Genomic DNA, 14,081 nt, shown 5'->3' on the forward strand with positions numbered 1-14,081 from the left:
CATTTTATTCCAAATACTTGCTTTTTTCTGTGTTGATGTGAGAGACTCCCAGCTATGTGTCTGTGTCTGACTGAGGGATGTTGGGGTCCCTCTGCTCTCTTTCTCTCTGGCCTCCAGGTCTCGTATCCGACGGGAGCTTTTCATCGAGGAGATCCAGCGAGGTGAGGGCGGCTCCCCGTCCACCAGGGCGGGCAAGGCCAGTGAGGGGGACAGCTGTGACGGTACCGAGTCAGATGGCACAGTGGAGGGCACACGCCCCGGCCACGAGCACCACCCGGCCTCAGAAGGCGAGGGGGGGTCCGACCACAGAGACGACGGCACCACGTCAGCCACTGGCAGCAACGCTGCAGGTACCAGCGGCCACCACAAGGGCGGCGCCCTGGACAGCCTGTTCAGCTTCCCCGAGAGCACCCATGTTTCCTCTGCGTCTGTTGCCACCACCACTGCTGCCCGCAACCCCCGCGACAGCAGCCTGCGTAAGAAGAAAGCCGCCAACCTCAATAATATCATCCACCGCCTGGAGAAGGCTGCCGGTAAAGACGAGCCCCACGAGTGGGAGTTCTGATACGGTACCCCTGCTGCTGGAGAGTGAGAGTTACTATTTTTCTAGTGCCCTGACTGCACAGTTCCAAGGCCAAGACTGGAGCAGTGCTGCCAGAGAGGAACTGGCATCTTTTACGACTTTTCATATCAAAGAGGGTTCATAGATTTTTTTCAAGAAGCGAAACAACAGCAACAACCTGGCTTTGTTTGGAGATAAAGCACTTAACAGCCCTGCTGGCCACAGGGCCCCAACACCACCGGCCAAAGGTGCGGAAGAGACGAAAGACTTGCGCTACTCACAAAGGAGCGTCACTCCACAGGAGGAAACTGTCACGAGAAGCAATTATGTGTTTTATTTGTGTGCGTGTGCGTGTGTGTGTGTGTGTGTGTTTCCCTTTGAGAGATTTATTCACCACCTCAAAGTTTTTCTAACCTTGTTCGCTCAGTGAGTTTTCACATCTAGTAGACTAACTGTTACAATGTTTTCCCTTTTTTCTGTTTTCTAAGAGGTTCTTTCTCCTCATAACTCCATTGCAGTTCTTTGGCTTTCTGATAGGATCGTCAAACAAAAAAAGAGAATGAAAAGCCAAGCATTTAGAAAATTAGTCTGCAGGAGAGGAGAACCCTTTCCCAAGCAATGTTCCTTTCTGTGCCCCAAAAGCTGCCATGTAATGGCACTGGAACTCTTAATATGCTATCCACTCTATTGAGAAAATAATTAACATTTTTATAAAATTATTTTTCTCCTCTGAGAAAGAAAAAAACTTTATAGCAATTTGGTTGCCACTAAGAGATTGCACAGTCGGTCGACTTTAAACAATGCTATTTTAGATTCCTAAATATTTGGGAAGGGTAAAATCTGAAGTGAAATACTCATTATCAGTTGAAAGGAACTTTGAAAAAAAAGTATCACTTTAATTCACAGTTTTTCAACGTACAACATAAAATGCAACGGTCATGTCAGGAAAAAGGAAAAATCAGAAAAACATCTTGTGGTAGCTTACTTTGTGTTCTTTCTCGTGGGTGATCTAGAAGCTCTTTGATAAGTAGTGTACATTTCTTTCATAGCTTTAACTGACTTCCGGGGGACGCCATTTTGGTGGCACCGGGAGCGTTTGTTTAATACACTCCATTTTAGGCCAAAATCAGGTTTGAGAAAAAAAGAAAATAAACTAAAAAGTTGTATACAAGTTCATGGAGAAAAAAACCTATTTCAGTCTAGATATAAAAAATATAAAAAATAAAAAGTAGCAAACTTGCTTTTTAACCTATTTTAACCCCAAAAACCACACTATTAAGACCTCAGAACCAGGGTGTACAGTGGCTTGCGTTTCATTGGGTGAAAAAGCCAGGAGATGCACAGCTCACTTTACTGTATATTCCAAGCATCTGGCTCTTTTGCTCTCAACTCTTTACCTACGGTTGTGTGTATATTTGTACATTGTAAAAAGACAGAAAAGAAAGACAAGAAACCCCAGCTGTTGTGTGTCGGTCCTCACATGCGGTGCACTACGAGTCTGAGGAGGAGATGGACTCTCCTCTGCTTGTGTGTTCCCGTACAGAGCTACAAGACTGACCTGGTCATGGTCAACCAGTCACACGTCCCTCCTTTAAAACCCTTTGACATATATTCTCCACAGGCTGCCATGTTGTGTTGCGCAGAGGTCAAGAGGTCAAATGTACTAAACAGTGCCAAGGCTTAGTAGAGATATTTCAAGGTACATTTTTACTAATTGAATAACCAACACCAAAAGTTATATCCAAAGTAGTGTCGATGTGACAAAGCCCCATCCAATTTGGTTGTCTCTTTCAAAGTCAAGCTGATTCTCCCACCAATCTTGATGCGCTCACTCCTTATATTATGACCAGTTTTATGATCAATTCATGACTGTTACGTAGCATCTCCATTCTCCACTGGTCACAACAAGTCCTCTTACTTTCTGGTGTAACTCTTGGCCTGCCCCATGTGAATATATCTCAGAGGTTAAGATCACTTGACACGGGTCAATGGAAGAAAACAAAGACATTAGTTTTATACTTAACCCTCAACCCACCCTCCCTTCCCCAGATATGGTAGAACATTAGACCCCCCCCCCCCGCACACATCGCAACCTCTTCCCTTTTCCCCCTTTCCTCCTCCTATGCCACAAGCTCACAGTGCCTGCCCGCCCACTGCCTCTCCCTGTGTGTTTGAGTGTGTGAGAGCACACACGTACGTGTACACAAGTAGGCGTGTGTGATTTTTGTATCCACGTACCGTAAGAAGGGGGTGTGAGGGTGTGAGCGAGGACTAGCTTCCCTGCTCTGCCATACACACCCTTGAGTGTGTGTGTGTGTCTGTGTGTTTTATAAGTCTGTGTGGCTTTGATTTGTATATACCTGCACACACGTAGAGTGCACAACTGCCACCCTTTGTTTCTTCTAAGCTGTTTTCTAAATGATATGGCTTACGGCATAGCAGACTCACAAATACAGTAGGTCCCCTTTATTGCCATATTAAAGACAAGCAGTAGATCACTTCAACAAAGGTTTTTTGGTTTCATGTTTTTGTTATGCTTATTTATAGGTGCTGTATTTTACATTTTAATGTCTTATTTGATTTCTGTTCATTATTGTTGTTATTATTGTATGGAAGGGACTATAAGGGGTCATATAATATTTTTTTTGACTGATAGACTGCCGGCAGTATTGGGTTATACGTACGAGATTTAGTTGTCATACATGTATATTTAGTGATCTTTGAAGACGTTTTGACAGTGTCATTTATGTTGTTTGAGCTGAAATGGGAGAGCAACCCGACAACGTCGTCTATAGCATTATGGTGCATTCACCGTTCATGATTTGATGCGTCTGTGCATTTCTATTTTCCTCTTTCATTTCAACAAGCATGATTGAAATCAGGTTGACTTATATTCTCTTTTGTACATTTTCCGTGTATTACTGAACCCAGCACAGGACCGAAGTTGTGGTGGGGCTCAAGAACCAGTAGCATCTGAAGGTCTGGAACTGCTGTACTTTGGCATCACCTCTGAATCTGACACTTATCTTTGGAGATTTCCCAGCTTTGTTTGAGATGAATAAAGTGAGGTAGATTTTATCTAAAATAAGCGGTGATCACATCACTATATATGTGCTTAGATCCAGCAAGAGTGTGACTTTGGCGTTTCCTGTTTATTGGACTATAAACTGGGATGCACTGGCTACATTTTGTGACGCTGTTTGTACTATGTACACCTACTATTTAGAAGATGAATATTTCCTCAATTATGATTTGCTAATTATAGGCTTCAGACAAAAAAACTGATCAAATGACATTTTTATACTAACAATAACACAAACAGCTGTGTAAAGCACAAGCACTACTGACCAAAAACCTCTTTAAAAAGGGGGGGAAGGCAACTTTACCTTAAAAGATTTAATTGCATGCTCATGAATATTTTCTATTCCGTTCTGACTTTACAATAAGTTTAGTCTTTAAAGAGAGATTATTGGATACTTTTTTAAATTGTGAGCATTTGGAACAGAATTGGGTCCTGAATGGCTACTGCTCAGCTGCCCCTCCTACAGCGAAGCTGGTGGTGATTGGATCACCTCTGGAGGGGAGTGATGTTAGCACACTGTTCAAAAGCCCTGTGTCCTGCATGGTTCCAAACCACGCTCTCTTCAAGTGACACTGCCAGTCTGGCTAAGCCACAGCAGTCCCTATCAGCTGGTTACACTTTTTTACTGAATTTCATTGAAAAAATGTGATCGATTGAACACAAACAAAAAAATCAAGGAGTGTTGATCTTTTGATAAAAGCACAAGAACATCGACAAGTTTAAGCAAAACATAATGGTATTTATATATAATGGCTTTTGACACGTAATGCTTAAATTGATCACACCCAAAAACGTTACCTTTCAAAAAAAGGTCTTGATCTTTTAGCACTATTAAAGAGACATCTTAGCACTTAACCGTCTGCACGCCTTTTCCTTCAGTCTATATTTTCGTAGGATTGCCTTTGCCTTAAAGTGATCCAGACCAAAGTGTTGATATTCTTTTCAGGATTGCTCATAAACGAATGCAGTAAGCTGGCTCTTGGACTGAAGTCTTGCGCCCATCCCATCGTCATTCTCATGAGACTTTTCATCACTGGTCTCCAAGTCTTGTGCAGGCACCACATGGAAACAAGCAATCATTTTGATTGGTCTCCCACATGCTGCGTCTTCAACGCAGCTGTTGACGTCTGTAGCAAAGTTGTTTTGTCTGGAAATACTTCACTGCTGTTGAACAAAAGGGGGCCAGTTCTGTGACTGTCTACAGTCCTGGGCTCCTCCAGAGGTGATGCCAAGGCAGACTCTTGTAGGCCACAGATTTAGTAAGAGGTCCACAATCAAAAGCCCCCCACGCAGATAGTGGGTATGGCCCTCATTAAGAACGATGCAGGCTTGAGTGTCTGGTAGAGGCACTAATGAAATGGAGTTGATCAGAGGGATTTCACTTTGATACTATTACTAACATGTCAAGTTGTGCTGTCATGATGTAAACTGTTCCCAGCTATTGCCCGGTTAGGACAGGCGACATGCTTGACAGGCAGTGCTTTTTGATTGGGAGTTGAATTTGTGTGGATTTGTTTTCCTTTATCTGTTTCTCATTTGACGCTAATTGAAGATTTGAACAGGAGTTCTCTCACTTTTCTCCCCAAATCATGTTCTGCTGTCAGTCATTTTGGAAACATTGCATGTATACTGAACAAAAATATAAACGCAACATGCAACAATTTCAAAGATTATACTGAGGTAAATACATTTGTTCCTAATCTATAGATTTCATGACTGGGCATGGGTGCAGCCATGGGTGGGCCTTGGAGGGCATAGGCCCACCCACTGGGGAGCCAGGCTCAGCCAATCAGAATGAGTTTTTCCCCACAAAAGGGCTTTATTACAGACCAAACTTGTTCAACACCCCCACCTCCCCCTCAGGCTATCCCGCAGGTGAAGAAGACGAATGTGGAGTTAGTTGGATGGCGTGGTTACACGTGGTCGGCTGTTGTGAGGCCATTTGGACACACTGCCAAATTCTCTAAAACAACATTGGAGGCAGCTTATGGTAGACAAATTAACATTCTCTTGCAACAGCACTGGTGGACATACTTGCAGTCAGCATGCCAATCGCACGCACCCTCAAAACTTGAGACATCTGTGGCATTGTGTTGTGTGACAACAACTGCACATTTTAAAGTGGCCTTTTATTGTCCCCAGCACAAGGTGCACCTGTGTAATGATCATGCTGTTTAATCGGCTTCTTGATAGGCCACACCTGTCAGGTGGATGGATTATCTTTTGCAAATGAGAAATGCTCACTAACAGGGCTGTAAACAAATTTGTGTACAACATTTGAGAGAAATAAGCTTTTTGTGCGAATGGAACATTTCTGGGATTTTTTTTATTTCAGCTCATGGGACCAACATATTACATGTTGTGTTTATATTTTTGTTAAGTGTAGTTTGGTCTTTTGGCCCAGAGTGAAATGTTTTTGATCAACCATCATGAACTTTAATTGGATTTTATTATTCATAGGTCAATGTGTTTTGGATTATTATTTTATCGTGATCATTAAAGGGGGGTTGTGCACTCTGAACTAATGGAAGTCATTCTGGTTGTAGTAGAAGCAAAAGTGCTTCAATGACTTTTTACCTTATCCTAGTTTTCAAACCGTCTGAACGTCATTGGTTGATGTATACCACGCCTCTTTTCCCTGTAGGTTTGGTTCACATATATGACATTGCTTTGTCAGACTCCAGTATTCAAGGACACAATGCTCCAAGAGGCCACAGTCATGGAAATAATGCCGATTACAAAGGCACAGAACATAGACACGGACTGATATAACACACCAATACATGAGCAATACAACTTCTGAAAGAGGACCAAATCAGGCTTGTCTACCTGTCTGTGAGTTATTGTCTATCACATGTCCATGTAAAGATCATATAGAACAGGCCACTCTTATCAGTCACAAGTTAATAAAGTCTTTATGTTGTAGGGAGTCCAAGAGCTAGAGGTCGATCCTCTTTTCTCTGCTCCTGTTCATGTGTATATTTCTGCTATTGACAGGGAAAGGTTTTCTTTAAGTGTTTGTCAGTTTTGTAGACACAGAGTTGTCTGTAGCTTTCTGAATGAACGGGTAAGATTCTGAGTATCATGAAGAATTAGGGGATGGGATTTCAGTGGAACCCTGGAGGAAGCACCCAAAGCTACACTGGTTTATACAGTACAGAGGGCATTTTGCTACACTGGTTCATACAGTACAGAGGGCATTTTGCATGTGTTTGTGCAGTTTTTTTGTGCTACAATTCCCTTGTGTTTTCATGTTATTTTTCTGTTGCTAAGAAAAACACAGTTCGCTCCATTCGAGTCCAATGTCCAGTTAAACAGTGTATAATTTGTTGCAGAATCTATACGATTCTTTTTGGACGAATTTCAGGAATTTGCCCTTTGCAAATATTTTTCTATAGAACTAAAGCAGATTGCTATCAATATTATATACACTGTCATATAAAATTGTACAGATGAAATATATCCTTATAGCAAGTTGTTAAGCATTACTATGGGTTTGTTTTTTGTTATTACTGTCAACGTATTGGTAGTTCTCTCTGTAGGGTTTGTGTCCATTAGGTTTTTAACTTTTTCTTTTTATATTAGGACTATGAAAACCTCACACTTCTGTAAGATCGACTACAAGGATTGTTGCAGAAGTTTTAGCATTAGCCAGCGTTGGTCTCATGGTGTTTGTGTATCATTAATTCACATTTCTAATATGACCCTTCAATCATTTCATAACCTTGCGGTATTTGTGAGACAAACTTTAACCTAGTACACATTAAGACCAATGCCTTGATTCTCATAGAAGCATATACAGAATCATATAATGTCATTGTACATCACCACCCCCAATCTATACTTACTTTTATTTATACTATATACACTCCTTTTGCCTTATTGGATCTCCTTATTCAATGTCAAGAGCCACTGGTCGTGATAAAAGATTTTTGACAATGTTTGCCAAAAGTTTGATGAAAATCTGGATTTATTTGCTTTTGATTTGCCTTCCCATTTTGATTGAAGATTTGATTTGAACATGAATACGTTTCATTCTTACTCTCGTATCCTTTTGTTTGTGTTTAGTCTCAGATGTCAGCCAGGGACAGTAGGCTTATTGTGATTGTGAGGAGTCAAAAGTGGCATGTTAATAGAGTTTGGATGCCAGTGACGTTGGAAATGGAGACTATAATAATGGTCAACAACAACAGCATTAATCATGTCATATTAAATTTGGATTATGTACGTAAGGTCCATAATACTCTATGCATTACAGTTCAACCAATGTCCATTGAATCTATCACTCAGTGGTAGTTGACATATAGGTCAACAATGAATAACTAACTATATGATATATTTTTACATTGACTAACTGTTGGTTGTGTTCCATGGGTTTTGAACCATTCTCGACCAACTCCAAACGGACAACTAATTTGGCCCCCTATAGTTGACAACCAATAGTGTTTTTTGAAAGCTGCGTAATTAGCGCTTTAGTGAAGGAGTCATGATAGAACCTCATCACCCACAGTCCTTTGCTGCTACCTTGCTGTCTAGTCAAATGAGAATGTGTTATGATGGCATTGTCTAAGACCTATATAAGATGGGTGTCCATGGAGTCCCCTCTCTCAGTTCAGATCTGTCTCCATACTCACATTTACATGCTCCCAAAGCCTCAACTGACTGTATGAATTTAGAACCAGACACATTGTTTCTAAACTGCTGAAGTCATCAAGTTTGTCTTGGTTTCTCAACTCCAATTCACCTTTGTTTAGCCATGTGCTATATCCAAGTCTAAGATAATTGATTTTAAATGTTGTCGTATAATCTGATTCTCATTGACTCATTTCGTTCAGAACAAAGCTAGCCATACTCGCCAATGGTTTTGGCTCCTCGCCTTTACTATTAATTACCCTACCAGGTTTATAAGCAACCTTTATTTTCAGCTGATGAGTTTGAAACTGGGACTCTTCTTTTACCAAGCATTTGAGAAGTCTGAGAGTGTGCCCACTCTCTCCTTCAAAGTGCCAGAGGTCTCCAGCTTTCTTGTGTTTGGTCAGGCTGCCATCTCACTATCAGTTTATCTACTGTAATGTCAAGTTGCTGACTTTCAGTACATTGTATATAATATCTGAATATACATAGGTCATGTTGTTGGTCAAATGTCATTCAATAGCAGAACTTGAGAATGCCTGTTAAAATATACCAGTGTTTCCCAACTCCAGTGATCCAGTACCTCCAACAGTACACATCTTTGTTGTAGTCCTGGACAAGCACACCTGATTCAACTTGTCAACTAATCATCAAGCCCTCAATGACTTTAATCTACAACAAAAATGTGTTCTGTTAGGTGTAATTGAGGAGTTGGGAAACACTGCTATAGACACTAGATTTTTGGAAATAATTGAGACGAACAGATTTTTGTTTGTTTGCTTTTCCTTAAATGGGAGGAAGAAGATCCAGATGTTATACCGTGTTGTCCACTGCTGGAGAGACCTTTAAGTCCCTTGAATAATACGTTTATTTCAGAGCTCTGGTTTTGGCAAAATAAATGTATGATGGAGACCTTAGACCTTGTACAGATATGGCTTCCATAGACATTTGATTTGTGCAATTTCATTTATTTTGAAGGTTATGTGATTTAGTTTTTTTTTTAACCAAACTTCACATTGAAGCTACCCTATGTTGCAAAATCAATTTTAAAAATCCCTTCAACCAAAAAAGTGTCTTTCTCAACGAAGAGTTGGCACTTCCAACTGAAGAGTTACAGCGCAATTCACTTTTGAATTCTAGCTTGACATGGGGTAAAATGACACCCAGTGGGGGTTTAGGCATTCATATGACGTTGCGTGTGTATATGTGTGTGGCGCATTGAGCGGCTCTTATGCAGTTAAGGGCTGCAGTTTCCTTCTCTTTTAGTTTGTGTCCTCTCTTTTTACTGACTGCTTTTGAAGTGAGGAAACCTCCCTCCATCTCAGCTGGTCTAATTGTCTCTCTCAAAGCTCAGGTGGAAACTACTTTTAGCAGAGTCCTTGTCACTATCACTGGCCACAACAGTGCTCTTCCTCCCCCTCTTCAGTCCAGAGAGAGGTTTAGCTAGTTGCTGTCCGCTGATATATTTTTCTATGGCGTGATTCTAGGCTTCATGATCATTGGCAATGAGAGGGTGACTCTTCCTTCACAGAAATCTCTTCCAGTTTCAGTTGTTCACTCATTTGTTGTTTTCATCTGGTTCCTTTTTATTTGGTCATTTAAGTCATGTAGTCTGTTCTCAGCACTGTAAGACAGTCCCTATAGAATATGGAGAGGCAATATCACTGTATGAAACTCACAATGTATTATTGTTGTTATTATTATTATTGTTATTATTATTCACTAGCACCCTAGGTGTGATAATTGAAGTAAATATCTTTTATACAAACACAAAGTTGGTGTGGTGTCTTTTTTTGCTATAATATTACTCTTTGTCGTTGTTCGGTCTGTTCCATGTTATTAACAAGTGTAAACAGTTTTACATACAGTGCATTCGGAAAGTATTCAGACCTCTTGACTTTTTCCACTATTTGTTATTCTAAAATTGATTAAATAAAAAATGTTTCTCATCAATCTACACAAAATATCACACAATGAAAGTGAAAACAGGTGTTTAGAAATTTTTACATGTTTTTTATTATTACCTTATTTACATAAGTATTCAGACCCTTTGCTATGAGAATCGAAATTGAGTTCAGGTGCATCCTGTTTCCGTTCATCATCCTTGATGAATGGAACTGGCCCAACGCTCTAACCACTAGGCTACCTGCCGCTCTATATAAAGGCAAAAAGGCAATATTTGAACAAAGTATGATCCTTTATTAATAATCTACTGGAGAACCATTTTGGGTTGAAGTATAATTTATGTATGAGTGAAGCTTTTAGTGAGAGGTTTAATGATTTATTATTTAATAATTTAGCCCCCTAAACTCATATTCATTATAAATAGGCATCTTTAATTTTGTCTGGCTTTGCATTCCAATATTTTTTTGCTCATGATTTTTAAAAACTAGTAATCTGGAGTAGGCAGTGCCATTAGTAAGTAAACTATTATTGGAGTTAATAAAATTCCATAAATAGACAGGTATTTACCTCTCTGTGGTTGCAGAATCTTATCTATTTTTGCAAACCTTCTATTGAAGTTGGTTGCGGTAAGTTAATTTATGTTTTGAGATATGAATACCAAGTATGTCTACTTCACAATCTGTCTATTTAATTGGTAAACCAGGGGCGCAACTTTCACTGTCATGGATACAAAACGAGGCGACGGTGTGCTTTAGGACCATGCGTACCCCACCGAGCAGTCGGGTAGGCGCTTTGGAGTGTTTATCCAACTGGATAAAAAAATTTTTTTTTAAATATGTCCCCCCCCACTTCTAAAACCAAAGTTGAACCCCTGTGGTAAACTATAAGGTAGTGTAAACATTGTCTTTTAATGATCCAATACGCAATATAGTACACTTGTCTTAATTAGGTTTTAGTCCAGCGACTATAAAAGTGATCCAGATCTACATTGAGACTGTGCAGGGATCCAGACTTGAGAAGAAACTTGTAACTCCTGGATTTCTAACTCCTTGATGTTCTTGTTGGATCTAATTTTAATAGCTAGCATTTCGATTGCTATAATGAATAGATATGGAGACAACGGACAGCCTTAACACTGCACACTTCCCTATCCCATCTGGACAAGAGGAATACCTATGTAAGAATGCTGTTCATTGACTATAACTCACTATTCAACACCAGAGTACCCTCCAAGCTCATCATTAAGCTTGAGGCCCTGGGTCTCAACCCCGACCTGTGCAATTGCGTCCTGGACTTTCTGACGGGCCCCCCCTAGGTGGTGAAGGTAGGAAACAACATCTCCACTTCGCTGATCCTCAACACTGGGGCCCCACAAGGGTGCATGCTCCCTCTTCTGTGCTCCTGTGCTCCCTCTTCACCCGGGACTGCGTGGCCATGCACGCCTCCAACTCAATCATCAAGTTTGCAGACGACACAACAGTAGTAGGCTTGATTACCAACAACGACGAGACAGCCTACAGGGAGGAGGTGAGGGCTCTCGGAGTGTGGTGTCAGGAAAATAACCTCTTACTCACTGTCAACCACTTTGGAAGTATGCTTGGTCATTGGAAGACCCATTTGCGACCAAGCTTTAACTTCCTGACTGATGTCTTGAGATGTTCCTTCAATATATCCACACAATTTTCCCTCCTCATGAGGCCATCTATTTTGTGAAGTGCACCAGTCCCTCCTGCAGCAAAGCACCCCCACAACATGATGCCTCCAACCCGTGCTTCATGGTTGGGATGGTGTTCTTCGGCTTGCAAGCCTCCCCCATTTTCCTCCAAACATAACGATGGTCATTATTATAACTAGTTTGTTAACAAGAAATTTGTGGAGTGGTTGAAAAACAAGTTTTAATGACTCCAACCTAAGTGTATGTAAACTTCCGACTTCAATATTCTTATTCCATTCCTTTACTTAGATTTGTGTGTATTTGGTATTTGTTGTGGAATTGTTAGATATTACTGTTAAATATTGCTGCACTGTCAGAACTAGAAGCATTTCGCTACACTCGCAATAACATCTGCTAACCATGTGTATGTGACCAATAAAATTTGATTCGATTTGAAGGGATACATACATTTTACTTACAATCGACACTGACACAGCCGTGGCACGATAGCGAAGAAGACGTGCAGTACTGACAATCTAGAGCGAGTAAACCTGTAAAACCAACCCTCTCTCCACCCACACACGTTGTTTTTATTCCAGGCTGTTTTACACAGTCTGAAATCACTAGGATCAAGAATATAAGGATAGCATATATAGCTCATGTACAAATATAATTTACTTCTCGCTAAGAGAAGGCCAGTTATCATTTTGGCTCTGCCGTTAACTTCTTAATCAGTTTAACCCAGTGTTAACCAGCCAGCTGGAAACACTTGAGTAAATGAGGAATACAAAACATATTTAAAGCAGGTGCTCCAACACAGGTGTGGTTCTTTAGTTAATTAAGCAAATAACATCCCATCATGCTTAGGGTCATTATTACTTTGGCTAACCATGTCTAGAAGAAGATATCTCAGTGAATATGAAAGAGTGGAATAGGGGTTTTAAAAGTTGAAAGAGTGGAATAAAGGAGAATATGGGGTTTAAAAGTTGTGTGTTAATCTCAGTCACCAGATCTCAACCCAATTGAACACTTGTGGGAGATTCTGGAGCAGGCCTGAGATAGCGTTTAAAAAAAATGAATGATATAAGTTCTCATGGAAGACTGGTGTCACATCCTTCAAATCGAGTTCCAGACACCAGTAGAATCTATGTCAAGGTGCATTGAAGCTGTTCTGGCGGCTCGTGGCCCAACACCCTATTAAGACACTTTATGTTGGCGTTTCTTTATTTTGGCAGTTCCATTTATATGTGGCAGTTAGAGCTGCACATTGCTCTTTGCCTCAGACTTTGGCAAGATTGACACAAATGCTTATTGCTATAAAGTAGAAAATGCTGACGTACTTAATTATGGTCAATCACTATTGCCTTGACCTTTTGTCAATATTCCAGCAGTCTAAATTGGATTTTCTGAGATTAAATAATATGTATCTCAGCATCTACTCAAGTATTTTTTTAAAGGTTTGGCTCAAATATGCACAATTAAATGGCCTAGGACCCAATGAAGCATTGAATCATTGGTGACCTGTGACCAGAAGTTGAAAATGTATCTTTCTCTCATTTGGATTGCCGACCCCTAGTTTAGAAGGTAGAACTGAAGGACTATGGGGCTGAGGGAACATGGGGCTGAGGGAACATGGGGCTGAGGGAACTAAGGGAACATGGATTTGAGGGAACTGAGGGAACATGGATTTGAGGGAACTGAGGGAACATGGGGCTGAGGGAACATGGGGCTGAGGGAATTGAGGTAACATGGGGCTGAGGGAACATGGGCTGATGGAACTGAGGGAACATGGGCTCAGGGAACATGGGCTGAGGGAACATGGGCTGGGGGCACATGGGGCTGAGGGCACATGGAACTGAGGGCACATGGAACTGAGGGCACATGGAACTGAGGGCACATGGAACTGAGGGCACATGGGGCTGAGGGCACATGGGGCTGAGGGAACCGACGGAACATGGGACTGAGGGAGCATGAGCTGAGGGAACTAAAGGGAACATGTGCTGAGAGAACTGAAGGAACATGGGCTGAGGGAACATGGGCTGAGGGAGCTGATGGAACATGGGCTGAGGGAACATGGGCTGAGGGAGCTGATGGAACGTGGGCTGAGGGAACATGGGGCTGAGGGAATTGAGGTAACATGGGGCTGAGGGAACATGGGCTGATGGAACTGAGGGAACATGGGCTCAGGGAACATGGGCTGAGGGAACATGGGGCTGAGGGAACCGAGGGAACATGGGCTGAGGGAA

At 41.3% G+C, this 14,081-nt stretch overlaps 1 protein-coding gene across 4 annotated transcripts in view; it reads left to right on the forward strand.

Moving 5' to 3' along the window:
- LOC109892789 (homeobox protein cut-like 1) overlaps window positions 1–10,050 on the forward strand; it is a 263,867-nt gene extending 253,817 nt beyond the window's left edge. For all 4 annotated transcript variants that reach the window (XM_031826693.1, XM_031826696.1, XM_031826695.1 and 1 more), the window contains one exon: window positions 118–10,050. In XM_031826693.1, coding sequence (XP_031682553.1) covers window positions 118–565 — 448 coding nt within the window. In that variant the 3' untranslated portion in view covers window positions 566–10,050. The remainder of the gene's footprint in view (window positions 1–117) is intronic.
- The last annotated feature ends 4,031 nt before the right edge of the window (window positions 10,051–14,081 follow it).

Source organism: Oncorhynchus kisutch, linkage group LG6 (assembly GCF_002021735.2).
Source record: "Oncorhynchus kisutch isolate 150728-3 linkage group LG6, Okis_V2, whole genome shotgun sequence".
Taxonomy (NCBI): Eukaryota; Metazoa; Chordata; class Actinopteri; order Salmoniformes; family Salmonidae; genus Oncorhynchus; species Oncorhynchus kisutch.